This window comes from Diadema antillarum, unplaced genomic scaffold, assembly GCF_040938485.1.
Source record: "Diadema antillarum isolate AM-2024a unplaced genomic scaffold, OU_Dant_1.0 seq00001130_RagTag, whole genome shotgun sequence".
Classification (NCBI taxonomy): domain Eukaryota; kingdom Metazoa; phylum Echinodermata; class Echinoidea; order Diadematoida; family Diadematidae; genus Diadema; species Diadema antillarum.
The window spans coordinates 158,117-176,851 of NW_027271943.1; the positions used below are offsets into that span (position 1 = coordinate 158,117).

The window sequence follows — 18,735 nt, forward strand, 5'->3', positions numbered from 1 at the left end:
TAAAAACCCTGAGAGAGTGATAATAAGACTGAAGAAACAGAGAGCTTTTACCTGTTTTTTTTTTTCTTTAGTGAATTTAATGGCCTTTGAGCACCTGTGACCGACTGGCTGACTACCGGCCACTTCTTGCCACCGACAGAATTGGATAATTTAAACCAATGGGCAACCCGGTCATTTCTGTGAGCGCAGGCCATAAAACCTCCATTTAGACGTAACAAGATTGCAGGCAGGCTTTTTTTTTTTTTTCACGGGAAATGCAAACACCGGATTTTTAAGAGTGTGAGGAAGTTGGGTCTTGTTTGGAGGAAGAGGCGTGTAAAATTCCCACTCATCGTCATCACGTCTCAACCCTAAGGGCTGTAATATTTCCCCGTCTAATTTGCCATGCATACTCTTCAACAGCCGCAGAGCCAATTTCTGCCATTAAACAACATAAAAGCATCTATATCTTTTTGCTCTTTTTTTGTTTTGTTTTGCTCTTGCTTTGACGTAAAGAGTTTTATCATTATTTCTGTTTCTCAGGTAGTGTGCGCCCGAAAGGGATAAGGAAATTATTTTAAGGCTCTCTCTCTCTCTCTCTCTTCCTCCTTTTGAGGGAAGATCCTTTCGAACTATTTTCTTAATCTGACACTCCTACGTGGTTGTAAAGCGATAGTGAGTACCTGGTACGTTTATCACACTACAATGGTCGAATCAATATCTGCTGACCAGCGAAAGTCCATGGAGAACGTTCACCCTTGTATGAGTTTAAAGTCAAGAAATGCGTACTGAATGTTCCACTTGTCTCAAATTACAACACTTCTGCCTCCGATTATTTCTCAGTCCGACTTTGAAAGAGCTGGTTTTCATACTCCCCCCCCCCTCCCTCCCCCTCCCCTCCCCCTCCCCTCACCCCCACCACCTCCCGGCCACCCACCCCATCCTGGCTCTCAACGTGCTGTTTTTACTGAAATATCAAATTCAGAAATAGCTGCAAGACTGAATATAAACTGCTGCTCATTCTGTCTTCATGGCACTCAAGGACTCCACAAGGAGACCAGAAAAACACACAGGCGCCGCACTAACTGTCCTCACCAGGCAAACTACCCTACCAGTAAGACTAAACAAAAAGTGTGATCTGCATCTGGACATAAACATAGAACATCACTGCGAGTCACTTGTAGATGACATTACTGCAAGGAAGTATGGCATGACTCAATTCTATATAAAACCCCCAACAGGTAATAGCTGTAAACACCTAAACAACCAATTTTTGTTACTGTATTTTATTTTTTTTATTTATTCATGTTTTCTTTAAAAGCAGGGTTGTCCCGTTCAGAGCCCCAATGGCCTGCTTTGCAAGCTTTGCAAGTATCACCAACCTCAACCCCTCCACTCCTCCCCCCCCCCCCAAAAAAAAAAAAAAAATTAAAAGATGAAGTTGGGATCATGTCTCCTACGAAACCATAGACACACAAATATTTGTCTCAGCAAACTAGAGTGGTTATACAGACTATTGGTACAAAAATATGACGTCGCTGAGGCAACAAGACCTTGCATCTACAAAATGTCAAATGTTAAAGGGTGTGTACAATTCTGGTCGAGGTGAAGATTTAGCTTTTAACGTTTTGTGAGATATTCAGAAACCACTCTATAAGATGTCAAAGAGCATGCAGTTCTAAGGGGCATCAAAAGTTTATTCGATGAAAATCAGTTTTGAAATGGCTGAGATATCCCAAAACAATGTGAAACAAAGAGATACTAATAAAGTTGGGGCATGTCGCCTTTTATTATTAGCACTTTTTTGGATATCTCAGCCATTTGAAAACCAATTTTCATCAAATAAACGTTGAATCCTTCTTAAAATTACATGCTCTTTCATATTTCATAAGAGGCTTTTCATTATCTCACTTAGGAATGTTTAAAACATGAATCCCTACCTCAACCAGTACTGTACAGTCCCTTTAAGGAGAGCAAAACAAACATGGCAGCCAAAGCACTGGGAGAGCAATGGGAGAGCCTTTCTTTTGACATGCCGTGGTGGCTTTATTTTTGGGGTAAGACAACTAGGATTTGGACAGGACATCACATAACTGATTATCTGACCATTAATCCAAAAAAAACATTTCATCAAAACTTCAGATACGAGATCTTATCGCCCCAGCGACGATAAGGAAGTTTGTATTTCATGCAATGTTGTATATTTTTATTCATTATTACCATCCATAATACTTTTCAAGGTTCTTAAGTTCCCTCTACACATGAATAACTTTGATCAATAATATCACATCATCACAAGGATATTGGACAAAAAAAGAGCTTCAAACAATAGTAAAACTCAATGTTTGCTTTTATTTTGATCTGCTTTCATTAGGTGCAAAATAAGAAAAATGGAAGGACAAAATGAACTTGGTTGATCCACAAAATACATTAAATATCATGAAGATGATCACACAAATGAAGAACCACAATATGCAGCCACACACATTACACATTGTCTCGGTGGGATAATGGGTTGAAAAAGGACAAGAATTGTTCATACAGTACTCATATTTGAAATGCACAGACGACATGTATCTCTCCATAAGAACTCTGGTTCTTTGGCAACAGCAGCCTGTATTTGCATATATTTTTGTAGCAGTTTTTCCAAATATAAAAATCTGCACATAAATCTAGTACATGATTTAAAATTGTTGGAGGATGTGTGACTCAATGCTCCCGGCACAGTCCTGAAAACTTTTGACTCTTTTAGTGTCACTCTGAAATCATAATTTTTCTCTCACCATTTTGCTTCTTCATGCATTCAAAAAGATATATAGCATAAAGTATGCAAATCATTCATGGACCAATCACAGTTGGCACTGCCAATTTCATCAGCTCCAGATGGACAAGAGCTGCACATTTTATCTTTCCACGTGTGATACCAAAATGTCGCATCTGGACAACGCTTTGAAAAAAACTTGGAGCGAGAAGAGGGGGGTGAGACGACGGCTACAACCTCCGTGCCCTTCCAGATGCCTAGGACACAAAGTCGCGTTCGGACGACTGCGACGTGGACCTCAGAGAAACCTTGGTCACGTGGCCCGGGGAGGCATTCTGCAGTTGCCGGGCGTCGCCCTCATCGTCCAGCAAGGCTGGGGAGTTGCGGAGGGAGGACCCGGGTGGAGTCTGAGGAGGGGATGGGTGCTCGTTTGTTCTGGTACCGGTATCTGGAAGAACAAGATTGGTAACATTTGGTGATTTCAAAAAAGATATCAAGAAAAAATTAAAACAGTAAACAAAAGAGAACAACATCTTACAGGCTGACAGTAAAAGAATGAATTTGTCATTAGTGTGGATTTTTGTTTGCAATTTACCCCCCCCCCCAAAAAAAAAAAGAAAAAAAAGAAAAAAAAAAGTAGTATGAAGTGTGTATTTCAATGCACCAACAGCAGTGAACCATCTGACCACTGACAGGTACATGTACATGTATTCATGAATAATCTGAAAATCCTGTCTGTGACAGAGAAAACCACCTTTGCTTCAGATCTGGCTTATTTCAATCTTCCACCGGCCTCTCTGAAATCCAGCGGATTGCGCTTCGATCTAATATTTTCCTAACAGAGGCACTGCTGGCATCCACGTGCAACAGTATCCGGCGGATGATAAGCTGTATTCTCCCGTGGTTAAAAGTCTAACATTTCCTAAACAGATGGGTCGATTGAAAGTCAAACTGTCCAGGAGAAACCAAGGGGCCGACTGCCTCTACTGTCCGTGGATCGGATGTCGGCCACTCATTCCCATGTTAAATCACACTTCTTAGGCAAAGGCCTTGGGTTTCATACACTCTAGAATCAATAGGGCAGGAAGGACTTAAAGTGGGAGTACACACAGGAGAATGACCAAAGTTGTACATGTGACGATCGTTTTGGATCAATTAGACTGCATTTGATCAGCAGAGCCTTTACTATTAAGTCACACTTCATTCGCTGTGGTTTTTATGTGATGAGACAAATATCTTGTGGTTAGGGTACCTATACAGTATCGCTTAAATTCCAAATCATCAGGGGTCCCTTCAACTCTCACTGACGTATTGATCGGACAATTTACTTCAATGCAGAAAATTGGGAAAATGCCATTGGTTATAGCTTCATAAGGATTCATACTGCCATTTCATTCCTTCATACATGTAGATTCTACAAATAATGAAGTAAGTGCATTAAACAGAGACATTCCACAAACCATTACTAAATCATGTACAGAATTATTAATACTAAAACTCATTGGTGTCAGTAAGTAGAGGTGCTCTGTACTAAGGCTACAAGGATTATGACATCTGGGAGATAATACATGTAGGTTGAAATACAATATTATGGCATCATTTATGCCTATATCGTCGGTTGGTAAGCTGCCACTATCAAGCCACAGTGTTCGTGCTATCTTAATGCCTTTATCATTCTCAACCGACAATATATTTGTTGCATTTCAATAATGCATTCCATATTACTAGGGTGACCTAATTTTTCAATTATGGCTGCACTTTGCGCTCAGGTGCTAAATTTTGCATAACCAAAGCAGTATTGCTCCCTCCCTCTCATCCCATCTCCTTTCTCTCTTCTTTTCTTACATCAATCAGCAGATGGTTCATTTTTCTGACAGGTTGCTGAATACAAGAAGTGTCACTTCTTTCATTTTGATTAAAACCAGTCACAGACATACTCATTGTCCCAAAACTTGATTAGTAATTCATTATCCGGTGATCAACGATTGACGTTCATGTTCGTGTATGCTTACTCACATCAACTAGTTTTCACATTTTCACCGCAATGCTATCTATTTTTAAACCAACCACGATATCTTCTGTAAGATGCCTGGCTAACATAACATAACACATTGTATCAACCATTTTTATTTCTCTGTTCTTTCAATTTTCTTTACTGTCGGATGGAGAGCTGCAACACGGTCTCTTGCCTAAAAGATGATCTTTATGGACTTCTCTTGACAGCTGAATGAGAATCTCATGACATAATGATGATCACATCACGAATGTTGCATCTAAATTGTGAAGATGAATCGTGTACTGTTGCACCTGCCAAAAGCACATGTGTGTAGGAACAATTGGGTATGGATGAACATGTCAACTTATCGTAAGCAATATATATGTTTAATCTCTCTCTCTCTCTCTCTCTGCCTGCACACACATAATGATGGTGCATGATTTATGTAGAGCATGCAGCAAAGATTATCTGTGCACAAAGTCTCAACGACATGGTGCAAATTTTTCTGTTTTTCTGTTCTTTGGTGATTTTTTTTTTTTGTCTGGCTCTACGACGTCAGAGGAAGTCAGCCTGCGCAGCAACTCCGTAAATATTTCATTACCAACTCAAGCCATGTTGCCTGTAGGATGTAACTGGTTCTCTCCTTCTTTAACACCATTGGTCGCATACAAATCTAACCCATTATGAAGAATCAGAGGCGTGCATATACGATATGTAGACTGCGCATAAATTTCATGTCCAGACTTTCTACTGCCATGACTGCTAGGGAGAGCACGGGCTGATTCTAAAGCCCTATTTGTGTCTAATTGGCTGGCAGGAAAACCACCAAAACTCTTGCGCAGAATGATTGATTATGTGTAATGCTTTATATTATGGTTGGCATTGACAAACAAATGCGAAAAAAAACCCCACCCAACTAATGTAACGGGGTAACAGACACAGATGTGCAGAATTTGCAGGTAATTTTTGTGCCCAAAATAAATACCAGTCGGACATTGTATATGCATATATACAATTGTGTATATATACATACAGCTGTATATACCGAGTGTCCCAAAAAAAGCAGAACGGTGGATTTTCAGTACCTTGCGTTCTAAAAGTGATATTATTTTTGACATCATTAGAAAGAACATCTTCCGCAAAAGACAATGATACCAAAATCATTAAATTTGGTTGAGTACTTTTTATTCCACGCCAATTTCTGTATATGCAGTCATTTCCATTTTTTTGTGACTTATGAGATAAAAATTTGGGTGCGACACGCGTTCCATACGGTGAATTGTGTAAGCTCGTTGATCCATGTCAATAAAAGATAACGCTTTCATATTGGGCGCGCACACACACACAGACACACACACACACACACACTGTTTTTTCCTGGCCCGTGCCCAATGTGAAAGCTGTATCTTTTGTTGACATGGATCATCGAGCTTACACAATGTTCAGATTCAGTTCAAATTATTATCTCATAAGTCGCAAAAATCAGGCGAAATTTGAAAATGACTGCATTTTCAGAAATTGGCATAGAATAAAAAGTACTGAACCAAATTTAATGATTTTGGAGTCATTGTCTTCTGCGGAAGATGCTCTTTCTAATGATGTCAAAAAATATATCACTTTTAGAACGCAAAGTACTGAAAATCCACCGTTCCGCTTTTTTTGGGACACCCGGTATATATATACATATATATATATGTGTGTGTGTGTGTGTGTATGTATGTATATATATTTTTTTTTTCTTTTACATGAAGTGCAAGGGTATTGATGAAATTATGATCAACACTTTGCTCACACAACGGTCCTTCTATAAACATAAAACATTGATGCAGATTTGTATCTTTTTTGTTGTTTCACCAGTTTTGTCTGTATCAAGGTAGATTATAATAGTTTGGGGGCAGCATTGGAGAAGTCCCATTTCCCATTCCAGTGAAGTATAGTCCGATGACTGTCACTGTATCAAATACCATGATTTGCATCAGTACTCTCTTTTAAACAGGCAGAAAAGTACATGTATTCCAGGTCCACGTGTGTGCTTTCAGTGGCGGATCCAGAGGGGGGCGTACTGGGCCCGTACATGTACCTCCTCTTTTTTTGTGTGTGTTAAAACAAAAGAAATAAAAAGAAAAAATGGGGGAGGGATGCTTGCGTCCCCTTTAATTCTATAAAGGCTCCTCCCCTTTACGGAATTCCTGGATCTGCCCCTGGCTTTGTGTAGCAGCTTCTTTGTAACAAAGATGTATAGAAGTGTCACGTGGAAACATATGACACAGAATTGCGATTTGTTCTGCAAGTTCTTGCATCTCATCCATTCGGAATGACATACAACAGCCCATGATAGATGAAGACTGCCTGTGCTAATTCAGCGGCAATGACGTCTAGTGTTACCTTCCTGTCCACCCTCAAGCTATTCAAAAAAAGTAGTTTATTTTTGGTTGTTGCTAATAAGTGAAATCCATTGTGATTTCAATGCAACACACTCTCTCACACACACACAAATACACTGTTGATATTCTATCCACCTAGGCAATGCCACGGTATGTCACTTTGCGCTGGGCCATTCTCAGTTCTGTTCCATGCAGAACACATCAACCAACTGACCCACAATCACTGTGACCCTTTCAAGAACTGCTTTCCCCACAAAGTCAACGACACGTCTGGCTGCCTGGGGTGTACAGCTGCAAAATATGCCATTAAAGATGCATTTCTGTGACGAAAACTTTGCTATCGAGCGTAATGGGCCCCCCTCCGCACGTTTTCGTGGTGGGGAAACACCATCACAAATTCCCGTTTGTGACAACAATGATTTACGCTTAATACGTTTGAGACAGAATCGCCTCGCACTAGTTCATAAATGTAGTTTGAATTGCTCACTGGGTGAGCCTTTCTGACATGATGGTAATACGAAATGTAACATGTGCCACATTCATTATTCAATTTGGTATCCTTCCCCCCCCCCCCCCCCCCCCCGTTTTATTTTTTGTCAGGATTCCCTTGTTCTATCTTAACACTGATTTCTCTTTTCCACGCAGCATTTCAATTTGCATGAATATCAAGAAGCACCACAGGAGGACATGAAGATACATTCACATTATGTGGCTTAAGTATTGTATTAATATAATTATGATTTTGAATGACACAGCAAGTCATGTACTGTATAATAAGGAATTGGCTAGGTTGACCTAGGGTAAAATTACATGGGATAATAGAAGTAGCAAGGCAACCAAACCATGTTCGTGCTTGTGAGTTGGCTTTGCAGCAATGTTCCAGACTGCAATCCTGTCCTATGTTCTTGTTGACTTCAGTATGTGATTCAACATGCCATACTAACCCAGGGTGCTGTCATACCCTGGGTGGGTTATGGCATTGTGTAGTGCCACCATCCTGTGTTCTTCAGATGTACAATTACACATACTATAATGGCAGCAAAAACTTAACAATTGGCCAATAATGACCCCAAATGCCAAATCATCCCTGTTATGATGTGGTAAAATGTAATTACAATACAATGATGATAATGATTTTTTGATCACTTCTTCCCAAAATATTATTACAATTTTGGACAGAATTCAGAAAAGAGATTATTGTAATCCACAAACTCGGCCCATGGTTACCAACAATGCATAACAATGAGTTACTGACAGGAGACTTTTGAGAGTCGCCGTATCTTATTTGCATATAATAATAATAATAGTGATAATAATAATAACAATAATAATAACAATAATAATAATAACAATAATGATAAAGATAATAATAATAATAATAATAATAATAATAATAATAATAATAATAATAATAAAGATAAAAATAATAATAATAATAATCATAATAATAATGATAAAGATAATAATAATAATAATAATAATAATAATAACAATAATAATAATAATAATTATAGTGGCTATTTGTATTGAGCACAGGCCCTTCTTTCGGTGTTCATGTGGTTCTCACCAATGTTCTGATAAAGTATTTAAACCTTGAATCTTCTGTAGCTTCTTACCCACTGATTTTGATGAAACTTCTATTTTTCTTTCACATCATTTTTTTTTTGGGGTGTGTGATTAACTTAAACATGGAATGGGTTTTCACTTTAAAGTTGGAGCCATTTTCTGCTTTTTCAAGCAACCTTTATCCTACCCTCCCTTAACCAGTTGAAGACTAATTGTGAGCACACTCCAGCTGGTATCCATGGGAAATGCATGTTACGGCAAAATCACCTTGTTCTCAACAGGTTAACATCCATCCATCTTGAACCAGATTTGCTGCAAGGCGAGTTTCATGTGGTCAGAGGCACGTTTTAAATCATTCCCCCCTGGAAAGTCCAGAATCTAGAATGGATTTGTGATCTCGAGACAGAGTAAACTGCCTGGCACATAAAAAATGTGCCGCGATTCACAAAGGGTAGAGGGAAGAAATGACTGACTGCTCGCATACCCCGAAGACTAGCCTTCATTCTCAATCCATACCCACTGGACATTATCTCACATTTCTTCCTAACATTAATGTCTTGTGCGCCAGTTTTTGACCCAGGAGGTGTGAGGTGGGGGGGGGGGGGGGGGCAGCATTATCAATTAAATTAAGCCAGCCAGGGAAAACTCCAATTATGGGAACTGCCAAACTAGTTTCTTCCCCCCCACCCCCCCCCCCCCCCCCCCCCCCCCCCCCCGCATTAAGGTGTGCTATCTAATTAAGAGCAACTTGCTTGTAACTAAAATAGAACCTTCACAATAGTTCTAACTTGTTAAGTGAAGGCTTCATATTTTTCATCTGGCCTTAAATCTTTCTCATGTATAGTGAAAAGAAATAACAAGTTTTGATTTTTTTATTTTTTTTTTGCTCTTCTTTGGTCTACATTGTAATTGAAATAGTATATGAATGCAATCAAAAGACAAGCTTTCAGTTGCTGTCATATTGAATGTACATAGGTACTTGGCTTTTTGACAAAAAAAAAGAAGAAGAAATTAAAGAAGAAAAATCTCAGCAGATTTGAATTCTCCTTGGGGTACAGGGAAATTGATGAAGAAAGAATGAGGTACAAAGTATCCGTGAATGGAGCAGCTACATTACCAACCCCAGCAGCTTCTCCTAACCCAATGCACCACTCTTCTCGATATACGTGTACTCCGAGAGCAACCCAAAGTGCATCAGCTGATTATTGTCAATAGCCATGGTCACACTGATCGGTCAAAAGATGGAGAAGTTCAGGATCACAAATTCTTCGCAACCTTTTGTCATCCGTTCAAACTGGCAGCCAAACGGCCTGGGGGGCGTTTCATCAACGAGTTCGTCGGAGGTTTTCACCGACAAATTTGCTATCAGCCAATCAGATGCAAGGATTTCAGCAGCTTTTAACAGTTGTCAGTGTAAATCACTGACAAAAACTTTCATGAAATGGTCCCCTGATGTTTGGATTGAGAAGTTTGGGTCAATAGTGCATGTGCACAAGAAAGAGGAAAAGAGTACAGCCATTCGAAGGATCATGATTGTGATGTGACACTTCGCTAGCATCGCCCACAAACAGTAGTGGACTGGTACGTCACGTGACAAACTTTGCGAAGTTTCGGCTTCTGGCATTCACACTGGCAAAAGATTGAGAGGCTTCGCTGGGGGGAAAAATATCTCTAGTTTGAGTGGGGCGTTTCACTGGAAGTTTGCGGTCACACTGGCAAAACTTTGAGATCTTAAAGATTGTGATCTTAAACTTCCCAATCTTTTGCTAGTGTGACTGCGCCTATTGCCATCTATGTGATTCCAAGGAAAAAAAAAAAAAAATGTGCCCTCTCTGCATAGAGTCTAGTTGTACTCACATGGGACAGGTGAGATACAGGCCTTCAAGAACTGGGACAGAGGTGAAGAAAACTAAAGAACACATATATATTCAGAAAACAAAAAAAAAATCTCCAACAACCTTTCATTCTCAAAAAAAAAAAAAGAACTTAAAACAAGGGGAGAAATTTATAGCATTAAAAAAATATAAATAATACTTGCAGATTTAACTTGTAGAAAGTAAATTGTCTATGCAGATTTTATGTTGCTTCATGATAGATGCTGACTCTAGATACAATGTACATTTCTGGTTAAATCTATGTTTTATGTACGAATTCAATGTATAGATGGAGAGAATAAAAAAACAAGGCAATCGCCAAATTGTGTCTCGCCCATTCGCGTACAAGGAATTAATATTTTTTATAACTCCCAGAAGTTAATTGACCTGCTTATGACCTTTGACCTTGTGGTGACCTTCAATACCCTAAGGGACATTTACCATCCAAGTTTGGTCACAAACGGACAAAGGGATCAAAAGTAATGAGCCATAATCGAAATGCGCCATAAAAACTTAACATTGGGCCCTAAAAATTTGTTGACCCCTTTCTGTGACCTTTGACCTTGTGATGACCTTTAACTCCCCAAGGGACATCTACCGTCCAAGTTTGGTCACAAACGGATATAGGGATCAAAAGTTATGAGCCACAATCAAAACGCGCCCTAAAAACATAACATTGGGCCCTAAAAGTTTGTTGACCCCTGTCTGTGACCTTTGACCTTGTGACGACCTTCACCTCCCCAAGGGACATGTTAGATCCAAGTTTGGTCAAAAACGGACCAGGGGATCAAAAGTTATGAGCCATAAACGAAATGCACCCTAAAAACTTAACATTGGGCCCTAAAAGTTCGTTGACCCCTGTCTGTAACCTTTGACCTTGTGGTTACCTTCAACTTCCCAAGAGACATCTACCATCACCCAAGTTTGATTGCCATTGTAGCAACATGTGCTGAGTTATGTGTGATAAGATAGTCTTGCAAGTAAACTTTAACGTATGACCTCAAATGACCTTTGACCTTATCATGTGACCTCTTACGGCACCATAACATGAAGGTACCCCCAGTGCATCCATCACCCAAGTTTGATTGCTATTGTAGCAACATGTGTCGAGTTACGAGTGATAAGAGAGTCTTGCAAGTAAACTTTAACGTATGACCTCAAATGACCTTTGACCTTATCCTGTGACCTCCAACGGCACCACAACATGAAGGTACCCCCAGTGCATCTATGACCCAAGTTAGGTTGTAATCCAAGCAACTTCTGTGAAGTTATTTGTCAAAAGAGAGTCTTGCAGGTAAACTTTAACATAGAAAGAGGGTCTTGCACATACCCTTTAATATATGACCTCAAATGACCTTTGACCTCATCACATGACCTCTGACAACACCATAACATGAAGATACCCCTAGTGCTTCTTTCACCCAAGTGTGGCTGCCATTGCTGTAACAGTTGCCAAGTTATGCATCATAAGAGAGTCTTGCAGGTAAACTTTAACATTTGTGACGGACGACAGGACGACGAACGGACGACGGACGGACGACGGACGGACGCCATTTGGATCCCTTAGTCTCGCCTTCACCTCCGGTGGGCGAGACAAAAAAACCAAAGCTGCTCATGCTTTTGCCACACATTGCAATTTTGCACCTGCAATAAATTTCTGTATGGTGATGCCTTACATTGGATAATAAAGAACTCTATGAATATTGAACAGCCAGGTGTATCATGCTCTCAACTCTGTAATTCACACCAGTGTTTATCAGTAATTGGTTTCACCTCTAGCGAGTGGATGCGTCTTTGTTTTGAGCTAGATGGGATCATTGCATGTAATTGAATGAGTGGAGTGTGACACGTTCATGGATGGGGTGGTGTGGCGGGTTGGGAGTACGGCAGAGCAGTTTGCTCTTCATTCAGCCACATTTGGGGCATGAGCAGACTTGATACAGCTGTTCAAAGACTCACACACTATTGACACAAGGTAATATGAGTTTCACCCACACTGTGTTCCCCGCTCACCTGAAATACATAAACATTGAAAGTAACAACATGACTAGATTTAATTTTCTGGAATATTGCACTATGGTCTCCATTCCCATCCACCCACCATACAACCCAAATACATTTATTCCTGATACTCATTACATTCAAACATTCAATGCAAACAGCCATGCATGGTAGCAATTATGATTATGTACGTAATAGATATTGAAGAAAAAATTTCATAACAGTAATTACTGAAGAAAAGAAAACTCTCATAACTAAAGCTATACAGCAGGAAATAATTTTGTGACAAAAATCTGAATTGTTTGGGGTATTTTTAGAGACTGCCCAAACTAATTGAAAAAATAACCCAACAATAATCATTTCATCTTCCAAAGCTTTTGTAGAACTTTCTGTCATCACTGCTAATGAAAAACAAAATTAATCCCACATGAAATATTGCACAGCCAATCCAAAATCAATCAAGCACTGCGTTGTCATGTTTCACTGATGGTGAACTTTAAGAAAATCATGTATCCCTCATGTGAAGAATTTCATGGCAAAATTTTCAAACCTTTTAGACAAATATTGTAAGATGGAAACTTTTATGCGATTATGTTTTCTAAGGGGATGGAGGTGGCACTGAACCAATGCCAATAAACTTCATTTATTTATAATTATACAGCCCGTTGAAGACAAATCCCAAGAATACTCGGGCAGGTGTCTATGGGAAATGCGTGTTCTAGCAAAATCAGTCCATCCTCAACGGGTTAAATGGTGTGTGAAATTTGCCCCCCCCCCCAAAAAAAAAAAGAAAAAAAGAAGAAAAAAAGAGAGAGATCTAAGCGCTATGGAAATATCTAATGTTTATAGCAAAACATTATTTTCTCACTAATTGTCAGTGGACAATTGTATGAGAAGCACCAAAACATTCTGTCAAAAATGGATTCCTGACGTTTTCCAATACTGTAAAAATTCTGAAAGGCTAATCTCACCTCGCGGCTGGGACACACTCAACATTTCTCCCCCCAATAGTATCGTCTAATGGTTTAACTTCTGTCATGGTGTGTCAGTGATGAGGTAGGCCTTTGATCTGGAGTTTCAATGGGAGCTGTCCTAGTTTGTGACTTTTTTCCTTGTTTTTTTTTTTTAACAATGCAACATTCATGTCATCGCAACCTGAGGTCATTTAGGGGTAACCGTGTTTACCCGTCAATCTCAAGTGTGAACGGAGCTTTCTCTTGCAGGGTGGCTCTGCCGAGCTGGCATGGATAAAAAAACCAACATCTGATGGATGAAATATAAAGTCTCAAAGACCAATATTTTCTGTAGGGAGAAGATAATTTCTTCTGTAATGGAACAAGATCGCTGGATGCTTTTACAAATTGGAATGTAACAGAGATTGGCAAGATGACTCACAACTCAGCTTCAGCAAATATTTTACATTTATGCATTTGTCTTACAGATTCCTAATTAATTCACTGATAGAGCGGACACACTGTTTGTTCGTCTATTTGCTTACATTTACAAGTCCACCAGTGCTGTGTGGCAGTGTAAGAAAAAGGCTAAATAGTGTAGGATATTCTCTCTTGCTCACAGATCATTGTATACTTTTGCTTTGAATTATCATTTTTAGTTTTAAATTATTATTTATATTTTGAAACAATTTTCATCCTCCCACAACAGCTGCCCAAGAGTAGACCAAATAACATTTAGAAAATTGCTAAGCTGGTTTTTATTTTGACAACTGAATGTCGTGCCTCTAGTGCAGTCACTAGCACTGACAAAAAATAGACAAAATATTACAAGTAGAGATGGACACTGTTTCTGACAATCACTGCTAAACCCTTCTAACTGCTCAAAACACAATAACACGGTACTTGCATGCATCATATCAGCACTTATGTCTAGCAAACATTCAGCTGAATGTGTTTAGAAGTGGAGCTTGTGTATCAGCTTTTTCTCCTCGTAAAATGTCATCCAAGCTAGTGAGATTTCTTTTTCTGGTCAACAGAAGAGGCAAGTTACCTAATCAGTGACGCTATCTTGGGTAGATGTTGAGTTACTATAAAGGTCTGTCAAGGATTTCATGTCCAGCTGAACTACTGCAAAAGTAATGTCATCCAGAATACTTTTAGACATATCAACTTATATCCATAAAATGTATTCTTCTGTAAAATCATAAACAAGCTGAATTCAATGAAAATGGCCCAGTGCCAAACATTAATCGCACTAATGTTTTCACTCTCACGGTAGTATTAATATAGACATTATGCCTTTTTATATCCTATCAGTTTTGGGAATCACGCATGCCATTAGATATCCTTGAGATGTTGTGATGTACATGTATGACCTCATAAAATCTTGGCATCATCATCAATATGTTTGTTGCAGCTACAAATTGAGATAAAACTTTTGTGACATCAGAAACATCCAAGTCAGTGCATTTGTCAACACATTAGTTTCACGATGCATATGACACAGTCTGGAGTACATGAAAATGCCTGTACATCTTAGAAGGTCATAGATGTACTGTACACTGAGTGCCACAACATGGGTGGAGTTGAAAAGATCAGAACAAAAAACAAAGCATGAAGAAGGGAAAAATGAATATATCATTATGCACTGCCTTACTGATACCTACGTATTTCGCAAACTCCATTACAACCAAGGTCATGTTGCTTCAAGTGCTCTTATGTCAATTTCATGCCTATATACATTTAGATTGATGGGAGAGGTTCTGTTTTGTTTGTTTTTTTAATATAGGAGCACATTCCACGCAAGGTTGCAGGCTGATCACGGTAAATTTCATCAAACTAATTGTTTTAATTAATGAAAAGTGAAGACAAGTATAAACTGACGAGGGTAAAAATTTGGACGTGTAAAATAACTACACAAGCAATGTTTTGAATGGGATGTGACTTAAAGGTAAATATCACATGGTCCATTGCATTATTATACACATGCATTTTGGAAGAAAGTTATATATGAGCTACAGTAGATTCACACCATTCTCCAGCACTGTGATGCTTGATATACCAATTCCCCCTTTCTGATCCACTCTGTTCTCTCTCTCTCTCTCCCCCTCCCCCTCTCTCTCTTGATTTTTGACAGTGTTTGGGGGAGTGGACACCACAGCATCCATCTCTATGATTGTCTATATAACTATACCTCTTTGTGAGATATGTCTAGAAACCAAACATATGAAACTATCTTAGGGACATTGAGCTTAAATGGAGAAAATCGACAACTGCTCAGAATAGCCAAAGTCATACACAGGAATGACAGGTTACAATGCGATGTGAACATGTGAAACCCCATTTTTTTCCTACCATTCACACCTATGCAAAAGAAAAAAAAAGATCCTTTGGCTGCACATCACTCAGGGCAAGTCACAGCAAGAGTTTCAAGAAAAAAGAAATCAAGTAAGAGTTTAAAGAAAAACTATCCAGCTAGACCAATTTTTGCATCGTGATGCATATTGTGACAGTTAACGCTTTTTGTGTGTCCATCCACACACACGAACAAACAGTTTTTGCATTGCAATGTAAAGCTTGAAACGTAATTAAAGAAAATAATATCACATGTGTGTGATTAGAACTAGTGGACTTGTCTTTTTTTGTTCTGTTGCAAGCTTGGTATGCACAGATTAGTTTACCTTAACCCATTGAGGACGGTTTGATTCTACTGCAACACGTATTTCCCATAGACACTTGCCCGAGTATACTCAGGAATGGCCCTCAACGGGTTAACAACAACTCCACAATAAAGCTGATGACACCAATTCTCTGTGTCATTAAGTCATTCCCTATGTGACTCTCAAGATACCAACAGACTTTACACAGAACAGATTAGGTTCTCAGACGCCATGGGTCAAATGTGGCTAGGTCGGGATTTGGGGACTTCAGCTCCGGCATGACCTGTGTGCAATACCTACAGGTAACTGGTCCACCAGCACTTGTCTACCTACTTACAAATCAAGTTTACTTCCTGGATGAGTTACATCATGCACAGTAGATACTGCCTGCTGATGCCAACCCGACATCTTTTTATCTGATCAAGTCTCCATAACGTCTTGCCTTACTTCTTTGCTGATGACTGTGGAGAAAACCCCTGAGAAAATTCGGCAGATTTCTCAACAACTGCTCCTGTGGGCGTGACCACTTTCACGACCGGTTGCTTACACTATCAAAAATACTGAGACTCGAGCCAGTAGCAAGTGTCTGTGCCCTCGGATTTGCAAAGGCTCACAAGTACATCAAGCTCACTCTCGCATCACTTGTACGGTATCTGTCACTAGGTTTGATATCGTGACAAAAAGGTCGCTCCTGGACGTCTGCTGGGGCTACTCTGGTCAATCTGGCCACTGCTGGCTCCCTGCTCAGTGGCAGCCTTAACACCTGTTTTTTTTTGCCACTCAAATGACCGACTGATGTATCAGAGGCATAGTGGGGTGAGAAATGAAGGCTTTCAACTACGACAGTGACGAATGGCTATCAGGTGCATAAAGGAGAGAAATCAGAACAAACCTGAGGTATTGATAAGAAAATAAGCTCTTCCACCTGCCTTGTGAGTGAGGAAAAATTAATTGTCAATATTTTTCGCATAGATAAAAGCAAGGATAGAAAGGTTGCCAAAGCCGGCAAATCTGAGGACACTGTTTTGTGTGACACAAAAACAAAATCTGAAAGAAAGCCTTTTTTTCAGATATATATGTTGTTTTCCATACCACATGCCAGATCCCTAGGGAGGATAGTTCCTTGCTAATGTCAAGATCACAGCATTAACCTGTTCCATACTGAATTCATAAATGCCCATATACTTAACATGCAGGCCACCAGGTTCCCGCTCGGAAGAGGTTAAGTACCCCAGGCACACTGGTTCATTTTGATGTCAAATATCACAGTAAAAATCAACCTTTTTCATTTGACACCTGCAAGAATGTCGTGCAGATAATGGTCAACATTAACACCCTTTCATGGCAAGTAAAAGTGATTTTAAACAAGAGTTTCCATACCCCCACATCAATTATACATGTATCTTCTGGAGTTGTAGAAATAAAAGTTGGTTCAGCCTACTACATAGTAACCACAATTACACTGGCTTGACTTAAGGCCATGCTAACACAATAGAGATGGGAAATTATGTAATATTTAAACCAATGAATTCTTGCATCAAGTTGTTGTTGTTGTTGCTGTTGTTGTTTTTTTTTTGTGTGCAAAAGACTGTCAATCAGTTGAAATAAATGATGTAATTTCTATTCAGTGACAGTTAATTTCAAGACATTTACGCCAAATTGAGAAGAAAGCACCAGGTTAATGTGTGCCAAGCAGTGAATACAGCATGGGAGGTGTTCCAGGGAGATTGGTATGACTACATTGTACTTCCTCATAATGTTACTGCACCTCATGCAGCATCTAAGCATGGTCAGCGGAGGAGTATTGCCACATACAAAAGAAGTCTAACGACTCTATACTACCTGCCTTCCCACCCCCTCCCCTTTCTAAGTGGGTACATGTAGTTACACGTTGGTACCTGACATACAAAAAGGAAAAAAGAAGAAGCGGAAGAGCCGAATATCATTTGCCTTTAATATTCAGAGACAGCACTGTGCTACAGGGAGCCCACGCGAAAATTTCAACCACTGTTTCAAATGTATGCATCACAAAGTTGGACTTCCTAGTGACCTCATCTGCATGCAACTTGCTCTCCTCCATACTGGTCATGACAACAGCATGATCATCAGAAAATACTCTTCAACCCCCAGCCCCCTCCCTGCCCCCCCCCCCCGAAAAAAAAAATAGGGGAGATACATCCAATTATTGGTTAATTTTCAATAGGCAGTACAGTGTTGGTTCTCCATGCTATATTTAGTCCAGCCTCTGGCATCCAGTGCACTTTGGCATCACGGCAAGTTGACTTGATTTGATAAAGATGGGCCTATAACTGGTCGGAGGGCGTAATAGGGAGCTGTCACAGTTCTTTCCGGTTTTCTCGGTACTCAGACCTCGCACCTACTGCCAAACCCCCCTATAATCGAATCCTTTCGGGTGAGATAGCCCAGAAAGGAGAGATTCAGCACAAGAAGGCCAAATGCATGGAATGAGAGAGTTCAATAGAAAGAGGGAGAGAGAGATATTGGGAAGGGGGGAAGGTAAATCAAGTTGATGGAGGGTTGGAGAGCTAAAATGAACAGAT

At 39.7% G+C, this 18,735-nt stretch overlaps 1 protein-coding gene across 1 annotated transcript in view; it reads right to left on the reverse strand.

Annotated features, from left to right (window-relative positions):
• Positions 1 to 2,743: 2,743 nt before the first annotated feature.
• The window catches only part of LOC139744033 (uncharacterized), an 82,302-nt gene continuing 66,310 nt past the window's right edge, over positions 2,744 to 18,735 (reverse strand). The window contains exon 20 of the mRNA XM_071654494.1: positions 2,744 to 3,188. Coding sequence (XP_071510595.1) covers positions 2,998 to 3,188 — 191 coding nt within the window. The 3' untranslated portion in view covers positions 2,744 to 2,997. The remainder of the gene's footprint in view (positions 3,189 to 18,735) is intronic.